The 13,852-nt window shown below is 38.3% G+C and overlaps 1 protein-coding gene across 2 annotated transcripts in view; it reads right to left on the minus strand.

Moving 5' to 3' along the window:
- TDRD12 (tudor domain containing 12) overlaps positions 1-13,852 on the minus strand; it is an 80,569-nt gene that overhangs the window by 14,273 nt on the left and 52,444 nt on the right. For both annotated transcript variants that reach the window (XM_028477880.2, XM_028477883.2), the window contains 5 exons: positions 13,564-13,692; positions 12,551-12,668; positions 11,808-11,947; positions 11,454-11,674; positions 8,867-8,966 (listed from right to left, as the gene is read on the minus strand). In XM_028477880.2, the coding sequence (XP_028333681.1) occupies positions 8,867-8,966; positions 11,454-11,674; positions 11,808-11,947; positions 12,551-12,668; positions 13,564-13,692 (708 nt within the window). The remainder of the gene's footprint in view (positions 1-8,866; positions 8,967-11,453; positions 11,675-11,807; positions 11,948-12,550; positions 12,669-13,563; positions 13,693-13,852) is intronic.

The raw sequence follows: 13,852 nt of genomic DNA on the forward strand, positions 1-13,852 counted from the left end.
CTAAGTTAGAAAGCTCTGTGTTCAGCACACACTGATGAACAAAGTCCAGGCCCGAGCAGGCATCAGTCTGTGGCAGTCCCCTCCACATGGCATCAGCACATCCACGACACACTGAGCTGGCAGAACAGAGGTGGCAAAAAGCAGCTTGTGGACTGGACTCTCCTGACAGGAGGGGGAGAGCGTGTGGCCTCCAGACAGGTGACCCACTCTTCCTGGTTCCAGCACCGAACATCCTGGGTGGAGGGAAACCCCTCAGTCCTGGGCACATGGGAGGGTCCCTTTTGGCCACACACCTCCCCACCTGTTTCGATTCCCCTCTCGCCAGTAATTCAGTTTGTTATGGTTGCAGGACACAAGGTAAGATACAGAAATCCATCACATTTCTAAAACAATTAGAAAATGAAGTTTAAGGAAAAATAACAATGACATCCAAAAACATGAAATACTAGGGATAAGTTTAACACAAAAAGTAAAAGATCCATCTACTGAAAATTGTAATACATTGCTTAGAAAATTAAAGATGACCTAGACAAACAGAGTGATATACCACATTAATGGACTAAGAAGACTCAGTACTGCTAAGATGTCAATTCTTCCTGTATTAATCTATAGACTTGAAACCGAGTAGGACCCTGTGGGGCCTTCCCACGGCAGACCCCTCCCCCATATCCTCTGCTTTAGCTTCTCTCTGAAGTACCCAGGTAATTGTATCTGTGCATGTTTCCTGAGTTGTTTTACAGATGTGAAAACCCCTCACCAAACAGAAGATGTTAACTACTTGATAACCAATGAGCACATAGCCCCCAGGCCTACTGGGGCCTAAGGATTGATAATGTTAATCCCCGAGACAGCACTCTGTTGTCTTACCATCAACCAATCAGAGAATTGTGCAGGAGCTGATCACCTACCCTGTCACTCCCCATCCCTCACCTGGCCTTAAAAATGCTTTCCTGAAACCCACTGGGGAGTTGGGGGTTTTTAAAGCATGAGCCACTCGTTCTCCTTGTATTGGCACCTTACAGTAGACGCTGCACTTCCTTCACTACAACCTGGTGTCAGTAGAGTGGCTTTACCATGCACACAGGCAAGTGGACCCAAGGTTGGTTCGGCATCAGACTCAATGCAATGCCAATCAAAATTCCACCAGGATTCTAAGTATAATAGATATTGGTAACCTGATTCTAAAATTTTATATGGACATGCGAAGTAACAGTCAAAAGGATACTGAAGAAGACAAGCAAAGTTGGAAGACTTACCCACCAGTTTTCAAGATTGTAAAGCTACAGTAATCAAGCCAGTGTGATACTGTACAAGGACAAAGAAACCAAGGAGCAGAATAAACAATTCAGAAATCAGGACTTCCCTGGTGGTCTAGTGGTTAAGAATCTGCCTTCCAATGCATGGGATGCAGGTTCGATCACTGGTCGGGGAACTAAGAACCCACATGCAAGGGGGGCAACTAAGCCTGCGTACCACACCTAGAGAGCCGATGCACTGTAACAAAGAGCCCGCGTGCTGCAACTAAGACGTGACACAGCCAAATAAATAAATAGTGAAAAAAAAAAAAGAACTCAGAAATCACATATATGGTCTCCTAATTTTTGTCAAAGGTGCCAATATAATTTAGGGGGAAAAGAAGGTCTTTATAGTAAATGATGCTGGAGCAACCAATTATCCAGAAGAAAAAAACCTTGCCTCCTTTTAAAAAACTCTGCCACACACAAAAGTTATTTTGAGATGGATCACAGAGCTAAATGTAAAACTATACAGCTTCTAGAATAAAAACACTGGGAAAAATCTTTGCAACCATATGGTAGGCAAAGATTTCTTATGGCATGAAAAGCACAAAATACAAAATAAAAAAGTAAAAAACTAGGCTTCATCAAAATTAAAAACTTTTGCTTTTCCACTGGGAGAAAACATTTGCAATATATCTGACAAAGGATATCTAGAATATATAAAGAACTGTTAAAACTCAACAAGAAGGAAACCCAAATAAAAAGTGGGCAAGAATTCTAAACAGAAAGTTAACAAAAGAAGAGATACAAATGGCCAGTAAGCAGTGGAAAGATGTCTAAGATTCTTTATCACCAGGGTAACACAAATAAGATAACAGTGCAAATGCAACAGAGTGGCAAAAATTACAGACTGAGAATACCAAGCACTGATGAGAATGTGGACCAACTGGAATTCTTGCATGCAGTGTTGGTCAGAATGTGAATGGTACCACCTCTTTAGAAAACTGTTTGGCAGTTTCTTACAAACATAAACTTATCATATGACTCAGCAATTCCACTCCTAGGTCTTACTCCAGAGAAAAGAAAATGTACTGTCAAAGATGTAAAACAGATGATCAAAGCAGCCAGAAACTGTCAACAACCCAAATGTCCATCAATTTGTGAACAAACATACAGTGGAATCCTACACAGCAATAAAATAGAACAAAACAAGGCGAATCTCAAAGATAATACACCGAGTAATAGAAATCAGACTCAAAAGACCACATACTGTACAATTCCATTAATATGAAATTCCAGTAAAAGACAAAACCATAGTGACAGAAAGCAGATCCCCTGGGAACCAGGGGTATGGGCGTATGTAATTTAAAAACTCCCTGCAAACAAAAGTCCAGGACCAGATGGCTTCACTGGGGAATTCTACCAAACATACAAAGAACAACTATTACCAATCCTTCTCAAACTCTTCCAAAAGATTGAAGAGGAGGGAACACTCCCAAAGTCATTCTATGAAGCCACTATCACCCTGATACCAAAAGCAGACAAAGATAATACCACAAAATAAAATCACAGGCCAATATCTTTGATGAATATAGTTGCAAAAATTCTCAATCAAATATTAGCAAACTGAATCCAACAACACATAAAAAAGATCATATACACCATGATAAAGCTGGATTCATCCCAGGGTCACAGGATGGTTCAACATATGCAAATCAATAAATGTGATACACTCCATCAACAAAAGTAAAGATAAAAACCATATGGTCATCTCAATAGATGTAGAAAAAGCATTTGATAAAATTCAACATCCATTCATGATAGAAACTCTTACCAGAGTGGGTATAGAAGGAACATATCTCAACATAATAAAAGCTATTTATGACACATCCACAGCCAACATAATGGTAAGGTGAAAGCCTTCCCGTTAAAATACGGAACAAGACAAGTGTGCCCATTCTCACCACTTCTATTCAATGTAGTATTGGAAGTCCTAGCCACAGCAATCAGACAAGAGAAAGAAATAAAAGGCATTCAAATTGGAAGAGAAGAGGTGAAAGTATCATTATAGGCAGACGACATGATACTATATATAGAAAACCCTGAAGACTCCACACAAAAACTACTAGAACTGATAAATGAACTCAGCAAGGTAGCAGGATACAAGATTAACATACAGAAGTTTGTTGCATGTCTTTAACAATGAAATATCAGAAAGGGAAAGTAAAAAAAAAAAAAAAAAAAAAATCCCTTTTAAAAATAAAATACTTAGGAATCAACCTGGCCTAGGATGTGAAAGACTTGTATGTTCAGAACTATAAAACACTGATAACGGAAATTGAAGATAATTCAATAGAAAGATATCCTATGCTCTTGGATTGGAAGAATTAATATTGTTAAAATGGCCATACTACCCAAAGCAATTTACAGATTTAATGTGATCCCTATCAAATTATCCATGACATTTTTCACAGAATTAGAATAATCCTAAAATATATATGGAACCATAAAAGGCCCAGAATTTCCAAAGCAATCCTGAGGAAAAAGGACAAAACTGGAGGCATAACTCTCCCAGACTTCTGACAATACTACAAAGCTACAGTAATCAGAACAGTGTGATACTGGCACAAAAACAGACATATGGACCAATGGAACAGAACAGAGAGCCCAGAAATAAACCCACACACCTACAGTCAATTAATCTTCAACAAAGGAGGCAAGAATATACAAGGAAGAAAAGACAGTCTCTTCAGCCAGTGGTGTTGGGAAAGCCGGACAGCTGCATGTAAATCAAAGAAGTTAGAACACACCCTCACAACATAAACAAAAATAAACTCAAAATGGCTTAAAGACTTAAATATAAGGCATGACACCATAAAACTTCTAGAAGAGAACATAGGCAAAACATTCTCTGACATAAATTGTACCAATGTTTTCTTAGGTCAGTCTCTGATGGCAACAGAAATAAAAACAAAAGTACACAAATGGGACCTAATCAAGGTTATAAGCTTTGGCACAGCAAAGAAAACCATAAACAAAATGAAAAGACAACCTATGGAACAGAAGAAAATATTTGCAAATGATGTGACTGACAAGGGCTTAATTTCCAAAATATACAAACAGCTCATGCAACTCTAAAACAAAAACAAAAACAAATAACCCAATCAAAAAATGGGCAGAAGACCATTTCTCCAAAGAAGACACAGAGATGGCCAAAAGGCACATGAAAAGATGCTCCACATCACTAAATATTAGAGAAATGCAAATCAAAACTACAATGAGGTACCACGTCACATGGGTCAGAATGGCCATCATTAAAAAGTTTACAAACAATAAATGCTGGAGAGGATGTGGAGAAAAGGGAATCCTCCTACACTGTTGGTGGGAATGTAGATTGGTGCAGCCACTATGGAAAACAGCATGGAGGTTCCTTCACAAACTAAAAATAGAGCTAGCATATGATCCAGCAATCTCACTCCTGGGCATATATCCAGAGAAAACTCTAATTCGAAAAGATACATGCACCCCAATGTTCATAGCAGCACTATTTACAACAGTCAAGACATGGAAGCAACCTAAATGTCCATCAACAGATGAACGGATAAAGAAGATGTGGTGTATATATACACATGGAAATATCACTCAGCCATAAAAAAGAATGAAATAATGCCATTTGCAGCAACATGGATGGACCTAGAGATGATCATACTGAGTGAAGTAAGCCAGACAGAGAAAGACAAATATTATATGATACCACTTATACATGGAATCTAAAATATGACACAAATGACCTTATTTACGTAACAGAAACAGACTGACAGACACAGAAAACAAACATGTTTACCAAAGAGGAAAGGGGGTGGGGGAGGGATAAATTAGGAGTTTGGGATTAGCAGATACAAACTAATATATATAAAACAGATAAACAACAACAAGGTCCTACTGTATAGCACAGGGAACTATATTCAATATCCTGTAATAAACCATAATGGAAAACAGTATGAACAAGAATATATATATATGTATGTATCTGAATCAGTCTTTGCTGTACAACAGAAACTAACACTACATTGAAAATCAACTATACTTCAATAAAGTAAAAAATAAAATTAAATAAAAAGGAGGGTCTTGGTTAGAGGGGTTCTGGGAAGGTGGCCGCAGTGAGGTGTCATATTTTTTGACTCTCTCTGAATCCCCCACATACAGACAGACAGAGCAATGAGACAGCAAAGCCAAAGCCAGGGACATACTGCAACAAAACATAATTAACAAAATATCCCCATGGACCCCAAAATAAAAGCAGATGAGGATGATAACAAAGGAGAAACTCCAGGTGACCCTGGGTTTGGCACTGACTCTTTGGATACAACGACAAAAGCACAGTCTGTGATAGAAAAAATTGGAAAGTTGGACTTCATTAAAATTAAAAACTTCTGCTGTCCAAATGACATTATAATCATCTTTTAGTATCCACGGAGGATTGGTGCCAGGACCCCCTATGAATACCAAAATTCTTGGATGCTTAAGTCCCTTACATAAAATGGTGTAAGAATTTGCATATAACCTAAGGACAGCCTAAGGATATACTTTAAATCATCTCTAGATTATTCATAATACCTAATACAATGTAAATGCCATGTAAATAGTTGCTGGAGCACTGCAAATTCAAGTCTTGCTTGCCAAATATTTTAGATTTGAGGTTGGTTGAATCCACGGATAACAAGAGCTGACTATATAAAGAAAATGAACAGACAAGCCAATGGCAGGGAGAAAATTTTTACGAAACACGTATCTGATAAGACTGGTATCCAACATATACAAAGAACTCTTAAAACTCAATAATAAGAAAACAAACAACTCAATTAAAAAATGGGCAAAAAACCTGAACATATTATCTCACAGATATTTCAGCAAAGAAGATTACAGCTGATAAATAAGCATATGAAAAGATGCTCAACATCACATGTCATCAGGGAATTGCAAATTAAGACAACGAGATACCACTACACACCTAACTGAACGGTTAAGATCTAAAACACTGACAACGTCAAATACTGGCAAGGATGTGGAACAACAAGAAGTCTCATTCATTCATTGCTGGTAAGAATGTAAAATGGTATAGTCACTTCAGAAAACAGTTTTGTCGTTTCTTACAAAGCAAAACATAGTCTTACTATATATAATCACACACAACAGTCACACTCTTTGGTATCTACCCAAATGAGTTGAAAACTTCTGTCTACACAAAAACCTGCACTTGAATATTTATCCTAGCATTATTCATAATCGCCAAAAACTGGAAGCAACCAAGATGTCCTTCAATAGGTGAATGGATAAACAAACTGTAGTATATTCAGCAATAAAAATAACCTATTAAGCCACAAAAAGGCATGGAAGAATCTTAAATGCAAACTGCTAATTGAAAAAAGCCAGTTCAAAAAACCTACACCCTGTATGACTGCAACTGCATGACATTTTGAAAAAGGCAAAACTACAGAGACGGTAAAAGATCAGTGACCGCTAGGAATTCTGGGGAAGAGGTAAAGGGATGGACAGGTGGAGGGCACGGGGGATTTTCAGGGCAGTGAAAGTGTTCTGTGTGATACCGTGATGGTGGATATGTGTCATCACACACTTGGCAAAGTCCATAGAACGTACACTACAAGGAGTGAACCTTAAACTGTAGGCTTTAGTTAATAATAATAATTATCAATATTGGCTCATCTATTATCACACATGTACCACAATAATGAAAGATGTTAATAATAGGGGAAACTGGTGGGGGCTGCCGGGGGAGAGTACAGGGGGTCTCTGTATTTTCTGCTCAGTTTTTCTGTAAAACTAAAACTGCTCAAAAAAGTAAAATCTATTAATTTAGATAACAACAGCAAAAATAGCAGATGAGCAAAAACCACCCACATCACAAGACCTGCACGGTATCACTGTCTGTGCAGGAAGCAGCACTGGGACGTATGAGCTCGTCTGAAAGACTAGGAACGGGAGGATTCCAAAAGAGGCAGCAGGTATTCACTGAAAACACGGTGGGCCTGGGTGACAAGGGCAGCTGAACTGGAAGGCTTTCACGCATTCTGATAGTGGGTGAAGGCTGGGCCCCTGTGAAATCTCCAAACTGGCCACCCAGGGACAAGAGAGATGAAGGAAGAAAAAGGCCAGATATACCTGGGTGAGGGGCACAGAGCCAGGGCATCTCAAAAATCTCAGAAACTGTGTTTTCATTTTTTTTTTTTTTAACCAGACATGGAAACAACAGAAATGGAAACTCTGTGGAATTAGAAAAGTCATCCTGACCCACACCTCCTCCTCAAATTTAAGGAAAAGGAATTTTATCGAAAAATGAGCAACAGCAAAGTATTAAGGTCAAATCCCATATTAAGTTACGATAATAAAAAAGAGAATAAGAAGCAGAATAACAGTCCCTAGAGACAATGAAGGCCACCAGAAAAATGTATCCACAAAATAGATTAAAACTGTCCTCCAATTTCAAAACTAGCTGCCTTTTAGGTTATTAAGAAAATGATATATGATATAAAAGAACCCCATAAATCAGAATTTTAAAATGTAGAAAGGAGGTGATAGAACTTGGGAAAGAATCAGAAATTAAAGAAAACAATCATTTCATCAATGAAAACTGTATTGGGTTGAATGGTAATCCATGCCTCCCGCCCCGCCCCCAAAGAAAACCGTCTCTGTGCTAACGCCCACGATCTGTGACTGTGACCTTATTTGGAAAAAAGGTGTTTGCAGATCTAATTAAGTATCTCTGGGTGAGGCGATCACTGTGGATTATGGGGGTGGGCCCTTTATCCACTGACAAGTGTGCTTTGTAAGAGGCACAGAGAGAAGAGGAGAGGGTGATGTGAAGATGAAGGCAGAGACCGGAGGGATGTGGCCACGAGGTGAAGACAGGCCAGGGAACGCCTGGCGTCAACAGCAGCTGGAAGCAGCAGGAAAGGGAGTCTTCAGATGGAGCACGGCCTGCTGACACCTTGATTTCAAACTCTGGCTTCCAGGACTGTGAGAGAATAAACTTGTGCTGCTTTAAGGCACCCAGTTCATGGTATTTGTACAACAGCCCCAGGAAACGAGTACAGCACAGCCACACAAGGAGGAGCACAGGCATGAATGAGCATAACAGATTCGCCCTAAGGGAAAGGGAAGGTGAGGGCAGAACACGCAAACTCAAAAAGAAAGGAAGAAATAACAATAATAAAAAAAAAAAGATTCACAAGAAAGTGACAACTCAACTCAGCAATTCTATCTGCACCTCAGAATATTCCCCAAAGGAATAATCACGGATGATCTGAAAAGGTTCGTGTAATCATCACATTATTTTTAATAGTTCCCAAAGGGAAACAACTTTCTTTCTAAAAATATAACTAAGAAATCCCTAAATTTAAGTGGTTTATCTATCTTCCAATTTGATCCTCGTTTTCTGAACAAACTGGCATCTTGAAATAAGAACCCTTAAAATAAGTGCCTACTGTCAGGTCAATGGTGGTAATTAATACTGTCATAATTGCATTCTATTAAATTCTACCTCTTAAAGAATGAAAGTTGTTCATTAAAATGACCATTAATCATTGGACAAGTTCTTTAATAGGACTTACTTTTATGTATCCAAACACTGGTAGAGTTTGGTTGGACAACTTCCTTGGCATGTCTACTTCTGGATTAACATGGTGTCGATCAGGACAGATCCTTTGGTCTCTGAAAAAAAAGGAACAGGATTTTAAAACCAGGAAAAAACAATAACAATTTTCAACATGAATTTTAAAGTATTCACCAGGAAAATTAATCTAGAATCGAAATCAGAGAACTTGTATTCCAAATGCTGTAAAGTTAATTAAATCCTTCAGATGACACTAACACTGTGTAAATAAGTGGAAAGGGATCCTAAAATTTAACTGGCACCGAGTAAACTTAAAGGACAGAGTTACTGCATTATTTCTCCAGACAGTCCTAAATGCAGTACGTAAATGAACAAAATATACTTCCAAAATAAAGACTCTGTATCAGAAACACATCAGTATAACCCACAACAGAGGCCAATGAACCTCTAAACCAGGAGCCATTCCATAACCCAAACTGAGAAATAGTTAAAGCTTCAGTTTTAAAATTCAATATTTTATTTAAAGGCATAATGGAAATTTCTGCTAATAACCTGGATAACGTACATAATTCAAAGAAGTTAATTTCAATAGTTATCTTAAAATTACATTCAATCCAGTAGATATCTAACAGACATCTACTACTCAGTCCCAGAGATCCACTGATCAAGTATTGGCATTGTGTCTGGATCCCTGACTCAGGGATCTCCTGACTGTTAAGACATATCCATGTTCTCCAAATCGATTCATATAATCAATGCAGTTATCAAAATTCCAGCAATGTTTTTGAAGAAACTGACAACCCTGTCTAAAATAAACATGGAGATGCATTAGACTTAAAATGCCAAAACAACCTTGAAGAAGAGCAAAGTTGGAGGACTTAAATACCATTTCCCAAGACCCACTATAAGCTACAGTACTTAAAATAGTACTGGTGTAAGAATAGACAAATAGACCAATGTAACAGAGAGAGTCCACAAATGGATCACATATACTATCGTCTGGCTTATGTCAAAGGCACCAACTCAGTGAGAACACAACAGTGTTTTAAATAAAGAATGCTGGAGCAAGAGATTATCCATACAGAAAAAAGTAAAGCTTGCCCCATATCAAACACTATACACAAAAATTAATTCAATACAGATTATATGCCTAAATGTGGAAGCTAAATCTATAAAACTTCTAGAAGAAAATACAGAAGAATGTCTTCATGATCTACAGATAGGCAATTTATTTCTTATATTAAAACACAATAAAACAGTTACTACAAAACATTTCATCAAAATTAAAAATGTCTGTCCATTGAAAGACTCTTAAAAGAGTGAAAAGGCAAGCCACAGACTGCGAGAAGTTTCTCAATGCATATACGCATATCTCTGACAAAGCAGTAGTATCAAGAATAAACAAATTATTCCTATAAACCAATAAATACCCCATTTTAAAAATGGGCAAAAGACCAGAACAGGCATTTCACAAAAAAGGATGTCAAATGTCCTACAATCATGTGAAAAGCCATTCAACGTCATGAATTCTTAGGGAAATGCAAATAAAAATAACAATGGTTTTCCCCTACACCCCCATGAATACTAAGTGTTGGTGAGGATACAGAGCAACCCAAACTCCCTCACACACCCCTGGTGGGATCATAAGATGACAACCGCTCTGGCAAAGTTAAACACAAGTCTACCCCATGAGCCAGCAATACCACTCCAGAGTATAATATATACCCAAGAGAAACGGGTGCATATTTCCAGAAAAGGACAGGTACAAGAGTGTTCATGGCAGCTTCATACATAATACAACTCACAGGCCCGTCAAGAGTAGAATGGATATATACATCATGATATATTCATAGAACAGAATTTTTTAAAAATATTTATTTATTTATTTTGCTGCATCAGGTCTTAATCGCAGCACACGGGATCTTCGTTGCTGTACTTGGGATCTTCTGTTGTGGTGCGCGGGCTCTTCACTGCGGCACGCGGGCTTCTCTCTAGCTGTGGCGTGCGGGTTTTCTCTCTCTAGTTGTGGCGCAGGTTCCAGAGCATGTGGACTCTGTAGCAGTTTGTGGCACGCGGGCTCTCTAGTTGAGGTGCGTGAGCTCAGTAGTTGTGGCACACGGGCTTAGTTGCCCTGCGGGATGTGGGATGCTAGTTCCCCGATCAGGGATCGAGCCTGCGTCCCCTGCATTGGAAGGTGGATTCTTTACCACTGGACCACCAGGAAGTCCCCACACAACAGAATTCTGAGCCACAAAATAAATAAATAAATAAAATACCAATACATGCAACAACATGGATGAATGCCACAGACGGTATTGATAGACTGAGCACACTACAATTCCATTTATATAAAATTCTAAAACAAGCAAAATTAGTCAACGCTGGTAGATAGAATAAGGGTGGTTACTTCCGGAGGAACAGCATACTGGGAAGGAGCAGGAGGGGATCTTGCAGGGGCTCCCTCAGAGCTGGGTAGTAGCTCACACGGGTTGCATACACATATAACAATCATCAAGCTGTAAACTTATCATCTGTGCAGTTTATTGTATGTTACACGTCAGTTATAAAAAAGATGACTGGCTTACTTGCAAAAACCAAAAGCCTTAAGATACGGACAAAGAGGCCTTCTGGCTTTTTTATCTTCTTTGGCTTCCAGAACCCCTGCAGTAAACTCGTACAGCTCTGAAGGAATCTTGCTATCTGCCCGCTCCAAGTAGCGCAGGACACCAACTGCATGGCAGGCATTTCTCTCCGTCAGCAGCAATACAGATTTGGTTTTTTTATCTCCCTGTTCTGCAGGAGAACCCTTAAAATTGGGGGTGAATAAAGGAAGTGGATCATCCATACCAGTCTAAATGATCAAACTTTCTGGACTCTGAATTTGTCATTATGTGGAAAATGCCAGTGAAATATTAAATGATCATATAAATCAATCAAACCTGTTCAGTTAAACTCTGAAAACGATCAGACATGCAATACAGGCGTCCACCAAAAATTTTTGGCGAGGAAGGAAAGCTGAAGTGAATCACACACGTGGCATCGGTGATGGCCAAGAGTGGTATGCAATCATCTGTTAAGGCTGGAGAAAAGGATTCGGACAATTTCAAATGAAGCTGGAATTTTACTGCACATACTTTACAGAACAATTCCAGGAACCACACTTCAAAACATTTCTTTACTGCATTTTACTTTTCAGATGCAAAGAAACTTCCTTCCCATTTCTTTTCCCAAAATTTCAAAGCCCAGTAATTAAATTCCAGAGAAAAGTGGTCTCCTTTTTAACTCGAAAAATGCCTCTATTACAAATCTTGGCTGCCCATATAGTTTTCACTTATTTTATACATTTTGACTTTTATATTTCCAATATTAAATTTAACAATCATTTACGACAAGCTTCGTCATAGGCATATACATATGACAGTGATCCTTAAGCTGGAACTGCAAGGAGCACGGCTAGACCAAGGGCCGCTGCCTACTAACCTGAGACACTTGGATTCCACCTCAGTATCAAAATCTTAGTCAAGGTTAATTTTCACTTTGAAATTCACATTACTAATACATTCTCAATAAATCTGGGAAATGATGAGAAATTTGGAGAAGAGGTAAATAAATTAACGAATTGAAGACAAAATTCCTATTAGCTCAGCCTTCTCTAAATACAAGTAGAAATTAAAATACTTACCTAATACAATGTGAGAACCAGAACTTAACTTCTTCTTCCACTGTTCTGAAACACTTTTTAAATTAAAAATCATTTCTTTATGCATTTTCAAGCAAAATATGGAACTGCTTTCTACTACCTAAAGATGAAACCAAAGGGGCCAGTTCACAGTCAGGAACATAAGCTTGAAGATAATTTTTCATCAATAATTATCGATACAAATCATTCAAAATTATCTGTGAGGGTCTCACCTCACTGATCCACTAATTCTAAGAATGAAATGGTTGTAAATGTAAAGAAATATATTTTCAAAATTCTATGGTTTATACCTAAAAACTTGCTCCAGTGGGACAAACATTATTTCGCTAAAACTATTGTCCTTCCTTTTAAAATAACGTGTACATACATATATGTGCGTGTATATATACTTGTTTGTATGTCTATTTACCTACACAGATTATCTGTAGAGGTATGTATACGTATACATGAAATTTATGGTACTATTGTCAAGAGGGTACTGTTGTTTTTCACTATGCCTGCTAGTTCATTTTTGCTAAAGGTGGGTGCACTACTGATTCTTTTGTATTTGGCCTCATTTCTACACTTTAGCATTAATTTATATACAATTAGATTAAATAAATCTTTAGCCAATTTATTTGGCTTTTTTTGGCTAAATGACGATATATTTTAGCATTATCGTCTCTATTTTCTTAAATAGAGGGTTCAGAAGATGTTGGCACTTCTTCATGAACCAGATCCTTTTCGTGCTCTGCCAGGTTCCCCTCGTGGACCGCTGGCTTCCATGGGAAGGCTCCTCCCACAAGCCTGGCTCCTCCTCTCGGTGTCAGGCCTCCTGCTGTCCTTTGTTACTGCCACCAGTGCTTTGTGGCAGAGCCCATTCTGACTGATACTGAACTTGTAAAATTTTATTTCCCTGTCAAATACGTAACTACCCCAAGTAATTCTCTGGTGACTCAAGATTCAACCACAGTTTAAACAAGCAGTAAGAACGTTTCATGTGTGGAAGGGCTCACCTTACACACTGTATCTGTTTCAGCTACAGAACCGGTGAAGATCAAGGTCTTTTGTGCCTGACTTGGAACGAAATCAAGAGTTTGGAGTAAAGTGGAGGTCTTTTCACATTCCAGGCAAAGATGTACTACCTGGTAACGAAATGCAGAAACAGTGGGATTTTAAAAAAATGTTCAAGGTGCTCCAGTTTTACCTTTTATGGCAAAGTCATAATTTTAATAGAAAAGCAATATAAATTTAAATACACAATTACCAATTGTATATGAAATTAATGCTATAATCTTTTAACAT

This window comes from Physeter macrocephalus, chromosome 17 (genome assembly GCF_002837175.3).
Source record: "Physeter macrocephalus isolate SW-GA chromosome 17, ASM283717v5, whole genome shotgun sequence".
Taxonomy (NCBI): domain Eukaryota; kingdom Metazoa; phylum Chordata; class Mammalia; order Artiodactyla; family Physeteridae; genus Physeter; species Physeter macrocephalus.